At 50.1% G+C, this 17150-nt stretch overlaps 1 protein-coding gene across 13 annotated transcripts in view; it reads right to left on the bottom strand.

The window, feature by feature from the left end:
* Nucleotides 1–562: 562 nt before the first annotated feature.
* Nucleotides 563–17150, bottom strand: part of plekha5 (pleckstrin homology domain containing, family A member 5) — a 158754-nt gene continuing 142166 nt past the window's right edge. For 6 of the 13 annotated variants that reach the window (XM_036517658.1, XM_036517661.1, XM_036517663.1 and 3 more), the window contains 12 exons: nt 16926–17075; nt 16367–16468; nt 14015–14126; nt 13258–13301; nt 10792–10909; nt 10028–10143; nt 8502–8711; nt 7314–7469; nt 5952–6085; nt 4531–4673; nt 3183–3285; nt 563–634 (listed from right to left, as the gene is read on the bottom strand). In XM_036517658.1, the coding sequence (XP_036373551.1) occupies nt 3191–3285; nt 4531–4673; nt 5952–6085; nt 7314–7469; nt 8502–8711; nt 10028–10143; nt 10792–10909; nt 13258–13301; nt 14015–14126; nt 16367–16468; nt 16926–17075 (1380 nt within the window). In that variant the 3' untranslated portion in view covers nt 563–634; nt 3183–3190. Of the gene's footprint in view, nt 3286–4530; nt 4674–5951; nt 6086–7313; nt 7470–8501; nt 8712–9781; nt 9827–10027; nt 10144–10791; nt 10910–11599; nt 11774–13257; nt 13302–14014; nt 14127–16366; nt 16469–16925; nt 17076–17150 lie in introns of all 13 variants that reach the window. The other 7 variants (XM_036517654.1, XM_036517657.1, XM_036517655.1 and 4 more) reach the window with 4 other exon arrangements.

Here is a 17150-nt window from a genome sequence, read left to right as displayed (position 1 = left end):
ATAAAAACAAACAACGATGGTTTGTACACTGAGTTACTAAAAAAAGGAGGTGCTGTGTAATGAAAAAAAGACAGGGGAAATAAAAACATAACTAAAAATGAATTGTTTTTATAAAAACAACACTGACTGAACTAAAATAAGCAATGCAAATAATATGACCCAAGCAGGGTGTCTGTACTCCTGCATGGCAGCGATACAATTGGCATCACTCGTTTTGTGTGTGTGTGTATGCGTGTGTGTGTCACCGGTGCCATGAGGACTCCACATGGGATCAAGGTGCTAGTATGTACACCTGTACAGCCTTCATTCTTCACAACAGTGTTTAGCTCATGGGCACCTGACGCTTTCAAACCAAGGCCCAAGTACAAAGAAAGAATGAAACTCAGTAATAATAATATCTACAATAATAATAATAATAATAATTACAATATAACAATAAGAAGAAATAACTCATGTCCTCTAGCTCGTCAGGGTCGCTGTCGGGGGGAGGTGATGTCACAGTTTGAGGCATGAGGATGGAGGAGTGGCGGTCCGAAGAGCGCAGCCGTCTGCCCGGCTGCTCAGGGAAGGGATGTCCCGGGTCTCCATCCTGGCACTCCTCAGGTGTAGGTCTTAACTGAGGCCAGGGCTTGGGCTGCAGGGAGGGGGGACAGGAGACAGACGTGAGCGCTCTGTGAGGCAGTGGGAAAAAGTTGCAGGCTGCTCTAGACTGCTGCACTAGGCAAACCTGCTTATCATTAAATCATGTGGATGGTAGCCAAAACATAAACAAAGTTCAGCAGATCTGCAAAGCATCTCTGCACAGTACAATCACCACCCTGGATCTGTTTTGTTTGGGATTCTCAACCTTTTTTATCACAAATTTAGGGGTGTTGATCTTGCCCCCGTACAGGGTCTAATCAGACTAAAACAAAAGGTGGTCCTGTACTTGTGCTAAACAGTTTGTGAAACAAATCTTACAGACTCAGTGCTGTGGGATCACCATTGGCCCTGAATATGTCTATTATATACTATATCTTCAACTAAGAGTCCAGGTATAGTAGTTCTGTAAACTTTGTATCAATTATCACTACTACACTGGCATGAATTTGCCAAAAAAAAAAAAAAAGTGAGGGTGTGTGTGTGTGTGTGTCCTGGCAGCAGTCCAGATTAATTAAATGCTATTTCGATCTGACAATTATTGGTTTGGATCCAATTATGCAGAGTTACAGATTGGTTCCACAAGCCTTGGCCCCAATTAACACGTAACTATATAATTCCCTTCTGAAACGGTGAAAACAATGTCTTTGAAAGGTGCAGCAGTTTACAAATAGCAGGTTTGTGTGTGTGCGCAGGCAGGCATTTCCTCTTTCCCTGGCTAGCGAGGTATGTGTAAACTGCAGCTTGAAACAGTATGCAGTGCAGTGAGAAAATTGCTGTTAACTGAAAGGTTACACTGTTTTCAGGGTAAATTCAGCTTCAGAGAGGAAATGAACTCCTGCAGGGGAGACTAACTGGTCCTATCTCTGTGGTTCAAAGCATTGATTTTTTTCTCACGGTACCCTCTCCGTGATACCAAAACCTGCCACCAAATGAAGGGACTGTCCCCACCCACAGAGAGGCTGGTACAGATGCACACTTCAGGTAGAGGCAGCAGCGATGTCACAGGCTGAAAAAGGTCACGGTCTGGGACGGTGGTAAGGTATGTGGGCTTGCACCCAGAGGGCTGTGGCATCCATTCCCTTGTGGGTAAACCGACGCTGTTCCCTTCAGCAAGACACTTCACTTGAATAGCTTCAGTTAATATCCAGCTCTTTAAATGTGCAAAATACAAGCGATGCGAGTCATCCTGGTGTCTGCTAAGCACTTAAACAAACCAAACAAATCTGTTGCTCTCCAGCTGCCAAATGCAGAACCCCAGGCAGGATAACTGGCCTCTTACTGTGACTTGTGCCCAGTATAGTGGCTGTGTGTTACGTGGTCATTTGTCAGTGCCCTCCTGGTAAAGTGCTGTTACATGTGCACCTGGGATCTGGTAATGAATCACTCAGGCTAATCTGATGAAGTGCGCTGACTGCAAGTACAACTTAAATGCCCTACAACAAGCCAACACGAAGCACTAGAGCTCCGAGATCAAGAATTCCAAGATCAACATCTTTCTGTCCGAACTTCATTATTGGTTCATTTTCTTGTTATCGTTAGCTCCCACACTGAGAGAGAGCAAACATCTTTGTGCTGCTGAGGTGTGGCCTCTTTTGCGGCGCTGGTTTAAACGCAGCCGCAGTAAGTGTCGCTGTGTTCAGGGTGTGTTTGAGGTGAAATGTAAGCGAGGGAACATTCTGATGGTGTGCTGTTATTCGATCTTCTATGAGGCCAGAGGATCCTCTCTCTCAGCTCGTTTGGGTGGCTCAGGGCCCAAACCGATGAGACAGTGACATAGAGAGGAGAGAATTCACTGCTCCACCATGCAGGAAGGGAACGATGTGCCTCTCTGCATCTCTAAAGTCCCATTTACCTGGCTGTTTGGGCTTGAATAATGACACTGTGTGGAGGCAGCAGACTGAATCTTTCTGGGCCTCCACCAAGGAAGCTGAAAACATTAATGGTTCTAGAATACACTGCTCCACGGGAGTTATTTACAGTTTGCTATTCAAACATTATTTCTTTTTAAAAGATGATACATCGTGTTATTACTGTTACACACAATTGGCTTGCTGAGCCAATGCCAATACCCTGGGCGACACACACAGATAGCATCCGAGGTTTCCTGAAACTGCTCCAGCTCAGTGCCCTGATTAATGCAAGGGCAGAGTGACAATGCTGCACCCGGGAACTGCATCTGCCACATTCTGGTTACCAGCCTAGCTCTGGGTCCAAAACCATGTTCCTACTGGATATATATTTATGGTGGCAAGCCCATAGTTTTGAGTGCATTTGGAGGTGAGCCCTCATCTATTACCTTTCTCATGGGATGTGTTCACATTGTCCACAAAGGTGTCCCTCCACAAAGATGTAGGGAGTCAGTTTCTTACTTGTAATTTGGAAAAGCATTTAAAAAAAAATCCCCCACACCCCTCTGAGAGGAGACTGGGGCAGGAATCCACAGGTCTGAGATCAGAATCAGGTCTGAGAGGGTAGGGGAGAGAGAGAGAGGGAGCCGCGAGAGGACCGGGCGAGCGGTGGAAGTGAAGAGAGGCTCTTACTGTGGCCACTACACACACATGAAGTGAGATCCGTCTGCGAGCTGCGGGGGTGACGGCGCGGAGGGGGCGGTCGGGGACTGGGGTGGAGAGGACAGGCTTTTCACTGCGAACGACAGCGCAACACAGACAGACAGACGGACGGACGGACAGATAAACACAAATAAACACAAATCAATAAGCCTTTCAAAGTAGCAGCAAAGGAGGAGGAGGAGCAGAGGCGGTGCGGGGCGGGGCTTCGGTGTGCTCGGATTGGAGGGGGCTGCAGGGGGGCGGGGCCAGCGCTCTCACAGGAGACAGGTTCGTCACAACCAGCACAACCAAACTGGAGCAACACAAAACTGTCAATGCTGCACAGAAAAAGAATGGGGTTGGTGAGGGCTTAAACCTGACATGGTTTATGCTAACAAATTATCCATTAGTATTACCCCCCCCAACACACCCCCTCCCTGCAGGAGAAAATTTAAAAAAAAAAAACCTTAGAGCAGTCCACCCCATTTCTTGGAGGAGTGGATAACTGCCTTTCAAAATCTGAATACCCAGAGAAGACAGGAAATGAGATCAGGCTGAAGTGTGACTCTTTCTGATACATTCAGCAGAATCACATTTAGCACCAGATGGCTTGAGCAGGGAAAATGGACCGGCTACATGTGAACTCCTCTGTAGCGATCAGCGTCTACAGTGCAGCGAGGACTTGGCAGCCCTGAGGCTGGGCTCTTCATGACTGCTAGCATAGAGTCTGGGGCTGCAGAAATGTCATGCTCAGCGCAATAAGAACAACTCTTTCTGTATCACCCAGTGGAAGCTAAGTCACTCAAGGAAATGGCTGAACACTTCGGCTGTTAGAGGCAATTTGAGGGTGCTGGGCGGTGGGTTCCAAATAAAGAATAAAGTGAGGGATTATATCAGCTTTTAATAAGGATTGCCCAAGTGCTCACAGAAGATGGGATTTACCGGGATAAAAAGAGCGGAAATTAAAATCTATAAAGCCTAATGAATTTCAGCCTGGTTAACAACGCATTCATGAATGGAGGATTAAGCCTTTTGCTTTTTTTTTTTTTTGAAAAAAATATAAATCTTCCAAATCTTCAACAGGCAGCCAAAATGTTCTTTGATCACAGCAGGTAAATGGAATACGTTAGTTCATCATTAAAAAGAATTTCATTTTGGTTAAGATACTCTACTGTTTCATTCATCGCGCGGGAGCACCGGCCGTGGGAGAGCTCTCAGCGTACTTTGGATAATAAATATGTGAGTAGGAACAGGAAAGGGGGGGCAGCGCGGCCTCTCCGTGACCGGGCTCTGTGCCGAGGGCTTCCTGCTGCAGTGTCAGAGCCGGCGCGTCTCTTACCCGCCACCAGCTTGCTGCGTTTGGACGCCTCGGCCGCCAGCTCGTAGGAGATGTTGATCATCTTCTCCTGCTCCTGGACTGTGGCCTCCTCTTCCACCTCGCCCTCCGGGTTCAGAGTCACCGCTGGAACCACGTTCTGCATGCTGGGACACAAAAAAAAGAAGCACAGCAGCTGGAAGACCTGTCTGGCACTTCTAACAGCACTGTAGGTCCCCATCGCTGGCTGGGGAGTGTTTTAGGTTCAGTGGAGCAGAAATGTAATCTAGAGTCTCACAGCAGCAGTCTCCGGGCCCAGAGTCCAGCCCTCTGTGCAAAGCTTTCATTCCTCCCTCTGTTGGCATCCTTCTCCCAAAGTTCAAAGCCATGCTGTTGGTTATTTTCCCTGTGTGTGTGTGTGTGTGTGTGTGTGTGTGTGTGTATGTGTGTGTGGCCTGTGATGGACGGCGTCCTGCAAAGCCTCTTTTGTGCCCTGTGCCTGCCAGATGTCCGTGCTACTCACTGGCACCCCCTACAGGAGGAAGCAGTGACTCATATCAGACGGCAGATAAGATTCCACGACACGAGTTTTCAGGTGGCAGGAACACGGACAAAGAAAAAAAAATTAGTTCCGGAATGCTCCGAGGTACTCTTCAAAGAGCCCAATTCCAGAGCTGGCATTCAAATTCTTCATTCAAATGTCAGCACACAATCAGTAAACACAGAGAGCGGAGGCTCTCCCCATGTCAGCTCTGAGGCTCTCCAATCTGCATGTCAGCCTCGCTTCCTTTGATCCACTCCTCTTGATCTTCCCAGCATCCTCTCTGCTCTTATCTCTCGCTGTCTCACGGCTCTCCACACTGGATGTTCGGCTTTCTGCTCACACGCTTGCTTCTCCCTGTTTACTCGTAAAAGCCACCCTTTGACAAGCGTTAATGAATCTCTTATCAGCTGAAAAGGAGGATCAGATGCGCACATGCAGTGATGCACGGCTTCCCCCACAACCTGCACCAGGAAGGTGGAGAGAGTGAGCCTAATCTGGGCAATCAGAGCTTTGATTCGATCAAACGAAGGAAGCGAGCCTAACCTGGCCTATCGGGGCTTTGATTCGATCAAACGGAGGAAGCGAGTCTCACTTGGCCTATCAGGGCTTTGATTCGATCAAACGGAGGAAGCGAGTCTCACTTGGCCTATCAGGGCTTTGATTCGATCAAACGGAGGAAGCGAGTCTCACCTGGCCTATCAGGGCTTCGATTCGTTCAAATGGAGAGAGCTGGCTCATCTGTCTTTGCCAATCAGGACTTTGATTTGTTCAAAGGGACAGAGTGAGTCTCACTTGTTTTGGCAATTAGGGCTTTGGTTCAATCGAACAGAGAGAATGAGCCTCACCTGTTTTTTTGGTGATCAGGGCTGTGATTCGATCGAATGGAGAGACCGAATCTTACCTGTTTTTGGCAATCAGGGCTTTGATTCGATCCACTTTCTTTTGCTTGTTGGCTTCCTCCTCAGGGCTCAGGACCTCCTCTGGCTCCGATTCCACATACCGCTCCGGGATGACCACCTTCTCTGGCTTGGACAGCTTTACACACAGCAAGACAGAGAGAGAGAGAGAGAGAGAGAGAGAGTTTCACAAGGTGTTGATGTGAAAGAGAAAAAAAGAGAAAAAAGATTCATTAAGAGAGAAAGTGAGTTAGACAGAAGCAGGGTGGAGTGTGTGTCTGTGTCAATGTGAAACACACAGCGAACAGGCGAAATCAGCTCCCATTTCCCCCGTCACTGCGTTTAAAATTCCACCTGTAAATGATAACCAGGGCCTGGTTTTCTTTCCATTTCGAGCAGGCTTAAGCCCAAGCTACAGTCTGCTGCAGTATTACTAACAGACATTAAATTGGAAATCAATGTGGTGATTCATTCTGAATTTTCTCCTTGAATGAAACGTCTGTATGCCATGCCACCCTCCCCTCCCTCCCCCCTGAGGGTGGCACAGCATGCTGCTAGGTATTAGTATGCGTGTGGTAATTATTGGCCATGGCATTATGATTACATATTGATCCAGGGCGTTAGGCCCCTCTGAGCCACGCTGTTTGCCCTGGGAGATGATATTAAAGGGCAAGATGGCTGTTCAGTGCAGCAGCATCACGCTATGGCTGTACAGGACAATGTTGCTGTGACGTTGTTACAGCGTTACCCGCGGTGTGTCCTTGTTCCGAGCTGGGACGGGGGCGAACATGCGCTTTGCACCCATGCCCTCTACTCAAAGGTCCTGGCGCGCCGCGCCCCTGCCTGTGCTTTTAGGAAACCCTCCAGGTGATTTTTTTTGTTCTTGAGAATAATCCGTTAAACGGAGAGACTTGCCCGGCGGCGTGCTCAGACGGGGATGAGAATGCCAGACACGCGCGACGCTGCTTTGCTAAATAGAGCATTAGGAGAAGTGATGGGTGTTTGGAGTGATAGGAGGAGCTCTTTCTCACAAGGGATGCGTTCCTCACACTTTAATCACAGCATGAAAGAGGCTCATTTGCAGGGTGTCGCCGAGGACAGAAGGCAGAGGGGAGAAACAAAGATGGAAATAATGACTGAGTGTGTGAGTGTGTGAGTGTGTGTGTGTGTGAGTGCAAATGAGTTTTTGCTTGCCTCTGTTGGTGTATGTGTTGTACACAGAGCAGCTGTGTGTGAAGTACCTCTAACCTAGTGCGAGTTTAATCTAGTTTGAGTTTGAACAGGCATATGTGTGCATGTGTGAGGCTGTATATGCGTGTGTGTGTGTGTGTGTATTTGTACATGTGCCCACGCGCACTCCCCCGTACCTCTCGCTCCATGTTGAAGTCCTCCTGCTGCACCTCCTCCTTGAGTCGTGCGATCTCCTCCGCCGGGGTCTCCTGCTCCTTCACCAGGTCCTGCTCCCGCAGCGACGCCTCCAGCTCCTGTATGTCACTGGACACCACCTCGTCCCTCCTACGGCTCTGCGACACACAGCCGCACCCAGCCCGTTAGAGCTCTTCAACACTTCAACACCTCACCCACAGGGGGCGCTCATAGGACACCAGCCTTTGGCTTTGAAATCATACCACACTGTGAACTAGTACTGAATGGGGTCAAATACTGGTCTGTAAAATCACCTCTAAACTATGAAACTCCGAGTCTAAACACACAAATCCAGTATGAAAAAAACAAAGGTATTTCTTTTCTCTGAGCACGCTAAAGCCTTTAACGAGCCAAATAGTAGCGCTGACATATTAAAGCTGAAGATTTGCCCTTTTCCAATTCTGTTTTATTGATGAATAATGAAAACATATATGGACTGGAGGAGGTGACCGCAGAAGGTGCTATCCACAGGGAAGGGCAATTAGTGAGAGCCAGCCACAAGGCGGACAGTCAGTGCTGATGCAGGCCGAAGCCAGGACTGCAGGAGCAGCATAATGGAGGCTGATTTAAACAGGGCTTTGAATCATGACTGCTCCCGTGTTACACAGCGGACAGTTAAGGTGAGAACACATTGGTCGTGTAATGGAATGATTAAGTCTGCGGGAGCTCTCGGCCGTGCTGATCAGAACGCTGCCGTGGGTATTCGTCTCAGGGGAAAACGGCCCCCAGCTCGGGAATGAAATCCTAGCCGACACGGAGGCTCAGATTCACCACACGTCAGCAGCGGAGAGGACACGGTCCGAGGATAGAAATACACAGACACGAAAGAGTTTTTTTTCCCCATAGGTCTGCGGGTATTCTTTCAGGCTCCTCTTTCAGGTCGGGAAAGCAAAGGGAAGCTTGCAAAAGGATTGTGAGCAACTTGTGACAGCTCAAGAGGAATGGAATTTTTTTTTCCCCTCACAATAAACAAACAGTGATAGCACACATTATGTTAAAAGGCTGCCTGCACATTGCCTACAGGCGTAAACACGGAGCCTGGCAGTGAGTGGGCAGGTAACAACCTGTAGCATTAAGCAGCGAACAAACCCTTGAGTACTTCACAGTGCCAGGCCATGGGGAGGCCATACCTGCAGAGTGCGGAAGGGATTCTCCTTGGAGAAAGAGGGGCTGCGAGAGGGCGAGTTCTCCTGCCCCCCGAGGACGCTCAGGCCCTTCTTGCGCTCCCTCAGCGAGGCCTGCTGGTGCCTCCTGATCCTCTCCAGCTGCTCCTCCACGCTCATCCTGGGCCGCGCCGTCTCCACCTGACACAGCTGCTCCACCGCGCTGCGGGGACGGTCCTGCAGGGGGCGAACAGGAGCACCGGCGCGTGTCAACACAGGTACACGCGTGCGTAAACAGACAATTAGAGGCACACAAAAACATATCAATGCAGACCCTAATGCACACAAGCATATACACTCACATCCCAATTCATATACACCCAACATACAGCAAGAGACATCATTACACCATCAAACACATTTTGTGAGGGGTTACAAGCAGGCTCTAGCAGTTCAGCACACAAGAGTAATTGGTTATTATGCATCAAAGACCATTCATCACCTGTAACCTGGTATGATAAACACTTTACTCCATTTATGACACTCTACATGCATCACATGCCAGTGCTACTCAGAAAGTGCTTCTGGAGAGGTGTTATGTGTCGTAAACCACGAAGGTCCCGGCTCTAGTTTCGCACCTCTGGCCTTTTAGGGACAGAGCCAGACTGGACCCACATACAGCGGGCAGCAAGACCCAGCCACTCCAGCCTGAAGGACACGCCCTGGACTCTCATCCTTCAGCTGGGACACTCAGCATTGCCCAAATTACACAGCTCTGGAGGTTTCAATCGGCAGGGCACTTCTGCGCTTTATTTTTCCACCAATTTGGAGAACGTGAGTCACAGCCGGGCTTTCATTATCAGAGGCATTTTATTTTAGCCACATTTCAGTAGCGACAGGCTAACAAACAAACAAACAGAAATGCACGTCTGTAATTATCCATCTCCATGGCTGGAGTACACTCAGAATCTGTAGTGGTTGCCACTCCACCCTCTGAAGCATACAGCCTGCCATTACAGCTCTGACCTCATTATTTACAGCGTGTATTTGGTTGGGGGAGACGCCCTCATCCAGAGTGAACTGCAATGATCATACATTGTTTATTAACCATTTACACAGCTGTGTGTCTAGCGAGGGGTCAGGGTTTAGTGCTATGCTCAGGGGCACTATGGCAACGCCCAAGCTGGGTTACAAGCCCGGCTTCTCGCCCGCTACACACTCCCTAGTGCCAGACATGTCACTAAGAAAGGCCCAAATTCTCCAACACAAAAACCATGCCAGCAGCAGAGTGCAGAAGGGAATCTGACCTTTAACCTGGATAATGTAGTATAGACAGAGAGCTGGCTTCTAACCTGAAGAGCACAGTACAGAGAGAAAGGTGACCTTTAACTTGGAAAGCACAGTACAGAGAGAGCTGTCCTTTAACCTGGAAGCACAGTACAGAGAGAAAGGTGACCTTTAACCTGGAAAGCACAGTACAGACAGAGCTGACCTTTAACCTGGAAGCACAGTACAGACAGAGTGCTGATCTTTAACTTGGGGCGCACACTCACCGTCCTTGGCTCTGGCTTCTTGCTCTTCCTCAGCGTGACGTACGAAGCAATCGTCGATGACTCTGGCATGGGGGACTTCGTCCTCGGGGGGACGATCCCGACAGGGTAGGCCATGCCTGTACATCAGTGGGGAACAGTGTGAAAAGATGGAATTAGTTCTCTTTTCATTTTCAAGTGCACCTTTCCCAGAAAGGGCACACACACTGCCATTCTATAATCAAATGTAGAATTTCAAGTGTGGGTTCTATATCAACAAAAGAAACTGTACTGTACATTCTATGCAAATAATGAGAAATACACATTTAAAAGCCGTCTGGGTCTAGCTACTACATACATCAGCTCCTATTACAACCCACACACGGCCTAAGGTTGGATGTTCATTATTCAGGAGACAGTGGGCTGAATGAGGATGGAGCTGAAATCCATAAAACAGGAGCAGAAAAACAGTATGGTATTAACAGCCTGAGGTATAAAGTAGGTAAAACAGAATCAGTGGCCAATGGGTGATCTGTGAATCAGGCTGAGAAATGGCATGAGCTGAAAGCTAAGTTCTGGCAGCAGCTGCTGAGAGCTGTGCGGCTCCCCCGGCTTCAGGCTCATTACTCAGGCTCACCCCTGAGTAAACATGCTCTGTAAACTTCCCGCAAAGAGCGTTCCCATTTACACACCTGTGTGGTTAAGCACCCTGCTCCAGGGTGCGCTGGTGACGGCCCACTGCGGTCTGGTTACAGGTGCCATTCTCGGCGCGCCGGACACAGACGTACCTTTGCTGTTGGGCTCCTTCTCGCCGGCCAGCTCTGATTTGTCCTCTCCGTTGGTCTCGTCCACCTCGGCCACCGTGGTCAGCTCCGGCTCACTCTTGTACAGCCTGTAGTCCGGGCCCTGGGAGAAGATAGCAGGAATCAGCTCACACAGTGAAACACACACACACACACACACGCATTCACACACGTGCGCACACACCAACAGGGAGAGGGTGCAGAAATCACCTGAAACACTCCTAGGGGCTTTAAGGTAAGGCTAGTGCAGTAACAGATTTACAGGCCAGCCAGGCCTCGGGTGAAAGAGATTTTTGGGGTCACAGAACTGCATCAAGTGATTTCCTCATGTTTTTGTACTGAGAGGCAGTATGAAAATGTTCAAAAAAAAAAGTCCAAACAACTCAATCACAACACTTCAGTCCATTCCAGGTAAACGGTGAAAGATGGCTCGATGCACATCAGGATGAAATGGGGGAAAAAAAAAAATCCAGAACAAAAAAACATGAAACCAAAACAAGTTTCTGCAACCAAAATAACCAAAAATAGATCGTGACAAAGCGCAAAGTCCGCGCTCTCCGAAAATGGGGTGAGAGAGGCGGTGGTGTGGAGGCGGGCGGAGGGGTGGTTATGAGAGAACGATGTCGCTTCTAGCTGGAGAACGAAAAAGTAAACAACAAAAAAAAAAAAGGGAAAAAGAAAAAAAGGCTGAAGGTGACTGCAGGAGATGGACACAGGCAAACGGAGGAGCGGGGCTGGCGGTGATGTCACGGCACACCCACGGGGGGAGGGGCTCTGGAGGTCAGCGGCTTACGCTGTGCGCGCCGTTCCTCTGGCCCGGCTTCCTGTCCTCGGGCCGGTGCAGGGCCGGCCGGCCCGCGTGCATTTGGACGGCGCTGGGAGGGGGCAGCGGGGGCACCGCCGGCGGCCGCTCGCTGAGGTCGTAGGACTGGGGGAGGGGGGGCCGCGGGGGCACACAGTCCTCCTCCTACAGATTCACAGAGAGGCCACCGTGACAACTGCTCCTGCCTGTGGCGACCAGCGACCCGGGCCGCGCTGCAGATGAACCCAGAGCCCTCCTGTGACTCAAACACAGCTCACTCACATCACACAGCGCCTACAGAATGAGTCTAACACAGGGAAAGAAGAGTAGCCCTCCAGCCAGCTTAACCTTAGCTACTTTACCAGATTCACTACATTACATTACACCCAGAGCAACTTACATATGAATATTTACAGGTTAAGTACCTTGCACAGGGGTACAGCAGCAGTGGCCCAGCAAGGAATCAAACCGGCAACCTTTCAGTTACAAGCCCTGCTCCTTAACCTCTATTCTACGCTGCCACCCATTTCCTGTAAAGATGGCCCCCTTTTGGAGGACTACCTAAAAATCTAGGAGTGACCACAGTGCAAAATTAAGCTATTTGCACTGCTGCCAGCTTGCCAGCTGACCCCATAGTTATACTGTAGAGCAGGATGTAAAGACTAGCTGGGGATGGGCACAAACAGAGATAATAAGAGGTTAAATCACTGCCAAAAAATGATAAATGAGACATGACTTGAGCACTTCGGTGGGTCAGCAATACTGTACAGGACTCCAAGAAGATAAATGAGAAAAGTGCCTTTAATAGAATGATTCGGAAGTACTGTCCAGGGCGGAAATTTCCAGTTCGCTTTCACAGACTCGTCTAACATTCTTCTTACGAGCTAAAATGGCCATCCACTAAAGTGTTGGCCAAACTCTAGTAATGCATGACTGTGACGGCTCATTTATCAGAGCATACTATCCCAGACCACTGACTTAAACTGGATTCATACGCTGAACTCCATTCATATGCTGAACAAGCGCAATCCAGGCCAGGTACAGGAGGTAGGAGGAGGTGTCCCCAGCAGGAGGTCACAGGGTCAACCCAACAGGACAGGAGATCAAGTAGCTCCAAAAACACCACAAAGTGCCATTTTCAGGCTGAGCTTGGTCAGCAGCTGTGCCACGCGCTGGGCCACCTCTACGGCAGAGCAGGCAAAGCCGTGGCCCAACGTTATAGCAGACTGTGTTTCAGGTGTGTCTGCCACACTGTGCAGTGTGTACGACGGCCAGCCCCAATTCCAGCATCAGCAGCACTGCAGTGGCACAATGAAAAGACCTGGAAAGAGGTGTATGTGCATGCATCTGTGTGTGTGTGTGTGTGTGTGTGTATACGTACATCTGTACGTCTGTCTCAGTATGTGTATGTGTTCTTGTGAATAAAAATGCAGGTGATGGTGCTGACGGTGCACCAACTTGACCGGGCACTGAGTGTGAGTGTGAGTGTGAGTGTGTGTGTGTGTGTGTGTGTGTGTGTGTGAGAGAGAGTGTGTGTGTGTGTGTGAGAGTGTGTAAGACAGTGAGTATGCTGTGTGCATGACCTCCTGCAGCATGGATGCGAGCTACACCTGAGATCACTGACATTCATTCACAGCAGACCCACTCACCTCGCTCTTATATTTATTTGAGATCGGTTTGGACCCCAGGAAACCTGCAAGTTAAAAAGAGAAAGGTATTCATACACAGCTTTGCAATCTCTCCAAATTTTTACAAAGTGTTCGAAAAGAGGTACTTGTTACTGGGTGGAGTGACAGATTTTGAGGACAGATCTCAGAACTGCAAAAAGCAGCAACAGTATAGAAAATTTTGATGACTGATCTTCTGACATGAAAAAAGGAAGTTTATCAGGGCTGCAGTTTTCAGGCAGAGGTAATTTTATTACCTTTACACAGAGGCAGGTGAGGATGGTTGTTGAATTATGAAGGATCGATCACCAGCACTGGTGTTCAGCTGAGATCAGTGTTGTCTAGTGCACTGCGTGAGCGGACAGCCTTCCTGCATGTGTGGGCACCTGACCTAATGCTCCTGCCCCTCCACATCAGATCTCAGTGTGTCAGTCCCAGCCATGGAGGAGGTGAAGCTAATCGCAGCTGAGTGTTAGGAATACCTCAGGCCTGCTGGGTGGTAGACGAGCAATGCAGTGCTCTGAGTGTGGCAGGCTGAGACATGCACAGCAGTGCACACTTTGTGTGTGTGTGTGTGTGTGTGTGTGTGTGCGCGCACGCACCGGCACGCATGAGTGTGTATGGATGCGGGTGTCTACATGTGTGTGTATAAGTGGGTATATGCCTATGTATGTATATGGCCACACGTGTGTGCGTGTGTGTGAATATCTGTACAGACAGGATGCGAGCACGGACCCACCTGTGTTGTCAGTGCTTCTCTGGGGCTTGTTCTTGCTCAGAGCCTCCATTACATCCTGTATCCTCCACAGCTCCTTCTGAATCTGCACGTGCTGCTGGCTGGGGGGCTCGGTCTGCATGTGCAAACACACACACACAGACACACACACACAGACACACACACACACAGACACAGACACAGACACACACAGACACACACAGACACAGACACACACAGACACAGACACACACAGACACAGACAGACACACACAGACACAGACAGACACACACAGACACAGACAGACACAGACAGACACAGACAGACACAGACACAGACACAGACACACACACACACACACAGACACACACACACACACACACACACACACACACACACACACACACACACACACACACACAGACACAGACACACACACACACAGACACATACACACACACACACACAGACACAGACACAGACACAGACACAGACACACAGACACACACACACAGGTTAATTAGCTCACTGATTCATTACTCCTCCCCTTCTGAGCCCTAACCAGCATGTATACCTCAGGCTGGGGCGTTTTCCTGTGTGCCACCTTTCCATTCTGAGCACAGGAAGCCTGCATCCATCTGCCTGCAAATACCCCAGCACGAGTAGAGCCAGCAGGTCGCCATGGTAATCATCACCTTTCCCATCAGCCACCTGACCCAGCAGCAGAGCCCTTTCCCCAAGGTCTCTCACTCCTTACCGTGTCAGGCGATGGCTTCAAACCAGCAGAATCCTCACAGAGAGTGTCTATAGAGGTCCTACCATAATGTGCACCAGGGGCACTGGGGATACACAGTAGGGGGTTAACCCTCACGAACTTGGCGCCATGGGACATCACGAATGACCCTCCCGAGCAGAGCCAGGACCCGCTCGTGTGGCTTCACGGCCGACCCCTCCGTCCCGCCACGCGGTCACGCGCCTGCCACCCTCCTTCCCCATTAAATTAGCCCCCACCGCTCGCACCTCACTCCACAGGAAGAGGCAGGCGGGCGGGCAGCTCAGAGACCGAGCCTTCCCCCCTTTTAATTATCAACACCGGTGGAGAGAAAAATCCCAGAGAGGGAGAGGGAGGAGAACAGGAAGGGAGAGGGAGAGTAATTGACTCATTCAGGTGTGAAGTCAGCAGTTGCGCCTCAAATTTACCTCGCGGAGAAACTTATTACTACATCCGAGGCTTTTAAGCGGAGGATACTGTTATGGAGAGAGAGAGGGGCCCCTCAGGTGGGGAGGATAATTACCTCCCTCTTCCGTGATGACAGGCCTGTTTTTGTGAAGGGCGCAGAGGGCTAAGCCGCTTTTTACTCTCAGATCCTGCCAAAGGTCACAGTGACTCTTACTTCGGCCTAAAGGGGTCCACCAGGAATATTCTGGAGGCTTCTTTGAAGGGAGGTGAGGAAAAAAAAAGAAAACTGGCCTGCAGATCTCATTTAGACCTGCCCTCTCTAATTAATCACCTACACCATCTCTCAGCCTGATTTTAATGAGCGCTAACAGGTTATTAGCCACCTGCGCTACGTGACTTTACATGCTCGATGGGCTAGGCTTTCAAGGGTGTCCACACTACACCAAGGTATAAACCCTGCACCACGTTTTAGTTATTATGATGCTATGGCTCCCAGGTTTCCATATTGGAAATTAAAGCCCCCAGATTAAACACTTGAGCATTCCCCCTAATTTTACACATGGGTTTGCTCTGTTGTTTGTTTTAGTCTCCCAGCTAATGCACTGCATACTTTATGAAAAAACAAGCCACTTCCATTAGATGTATTTGCGCTGGCTCCCGGGCTCGGTGCAGCTGCGCTGTGGAGCAGCTGAAACACAGAAAGGAGGAGCAGAGGGAGAGCCTGGCCAGCAGGGCTCCGTGCAGCTGCGCTGTGTGTGTGTGTACCGGGGGGGCAGGCCTACCGGGGGTGCAGGCCTACCAGAGGGGGCAGGCCTACCAGAGGGGGCAGGTCTACCAGAGGGGGCAGGCCTACCAGAGGGGGCAGGTCTACCAGAGGGGGCAGGTCTACCAGAGGGGGCAGGCCTACCAGAGGGGGCAGGCCTACCGGGGGTGCAGGCCTACCAGAGGGGGCAGGCCTACCAGAGGGGGCAGGTCTACCAGAGGGGGCAGGCCTACTAGAGGGGGCAGATCTACCAGAGGGGGCAGGCCTACCAGAGGGGGAGATCTACCAGAGGGGGCAGATCTACCAGAGGCATAACAGAGGCAGGGCCGGTATTTCAGGGGAACTGGACTGGTATCTATCTGAACAGGGCTCCAGTATCTGAGGGGAACGGGGCCGGTGTCTGAGGGGAACGGGGCTAGAATCTGAAAGTACCTGAGGGCTGCCCAGAGCCTCCAGTTGCTCCAGGAGGTTGTTCTTGGCCAGAGTGACGTCAGACTCCAGCCGGTCATATTCCCGCCAGGACCGCTCCAGCTCCTGAGGAGAGAGAGGGAGACAGAGAGGGATGGAGAGAGACAGAGGGATGGGGAAAGAGAGAGGGAAAGAGAGACAGTGGGATAGAGAGAGAGGGAAATGGATGGGCAGACAGAGTGTGGGAGAGGGAAAAGAGAAAGGAGATGCACAACTACTTTGAAACACAAGATATAATGGATTTGTTACAAACAATTTCAGTATTTGTGTTTACCTATGAAGTGAAAGTTTCAGAGTTTATGTATTTCGGTGCATGCATGTTTCAGTGGGTGTGAGTGTTTATATATGTGAGTGTGTGAGTGTTTATTAGTGATGAGAGCGTGCGTTTCAGTCTGAGTGTATGTGTGTTTCAGTGTGTTTGAGTGTATGTGTGTTTCATTGTGTTTGAGTGTTTCTCACCCTGATTGAGCGGGCGCGCGTTTGAGCGGGCGCCCGTTTGAGCGAGCACGCGGGGGTGACTCACCGCGTTGACGCGGGACAGCTCTCTGCAGGTGCTCAGCAGGCCGCTCTGTAGCACGTCTCTCTGCTGCACCACGCTCTGCACGGCCGCCGGGTTGTCTGCGCTCATCTCTATCTCCTGACTGGCTGAGAGCAGCGCCGTCTCCAGGGTGTGCTGCGGACGACACCCACAGCCAATCAAACGCAGCCTCTACACAACACCACTAAAATCACACTCATAGCACAGCCT

Source organism: Megalops cyprinoides, chromosome 23, assembly GCF_013368585.1.
Source record: "Megalops cyprinoides isolate fMegCyp1 chromosome 23, fMegCyp1.pri, whole genome shotgun sequence".
NCBI lineage: Eukaryota > Metazoa > Chordata > Actinopteri > Elopiformes > Megalopidae > Megalops > Megalops cyprinoides.
Note: the sequence above shows the minus strand (reverse complement) of the source record. Positions and strands in the feature narration are given on the sequence as shown.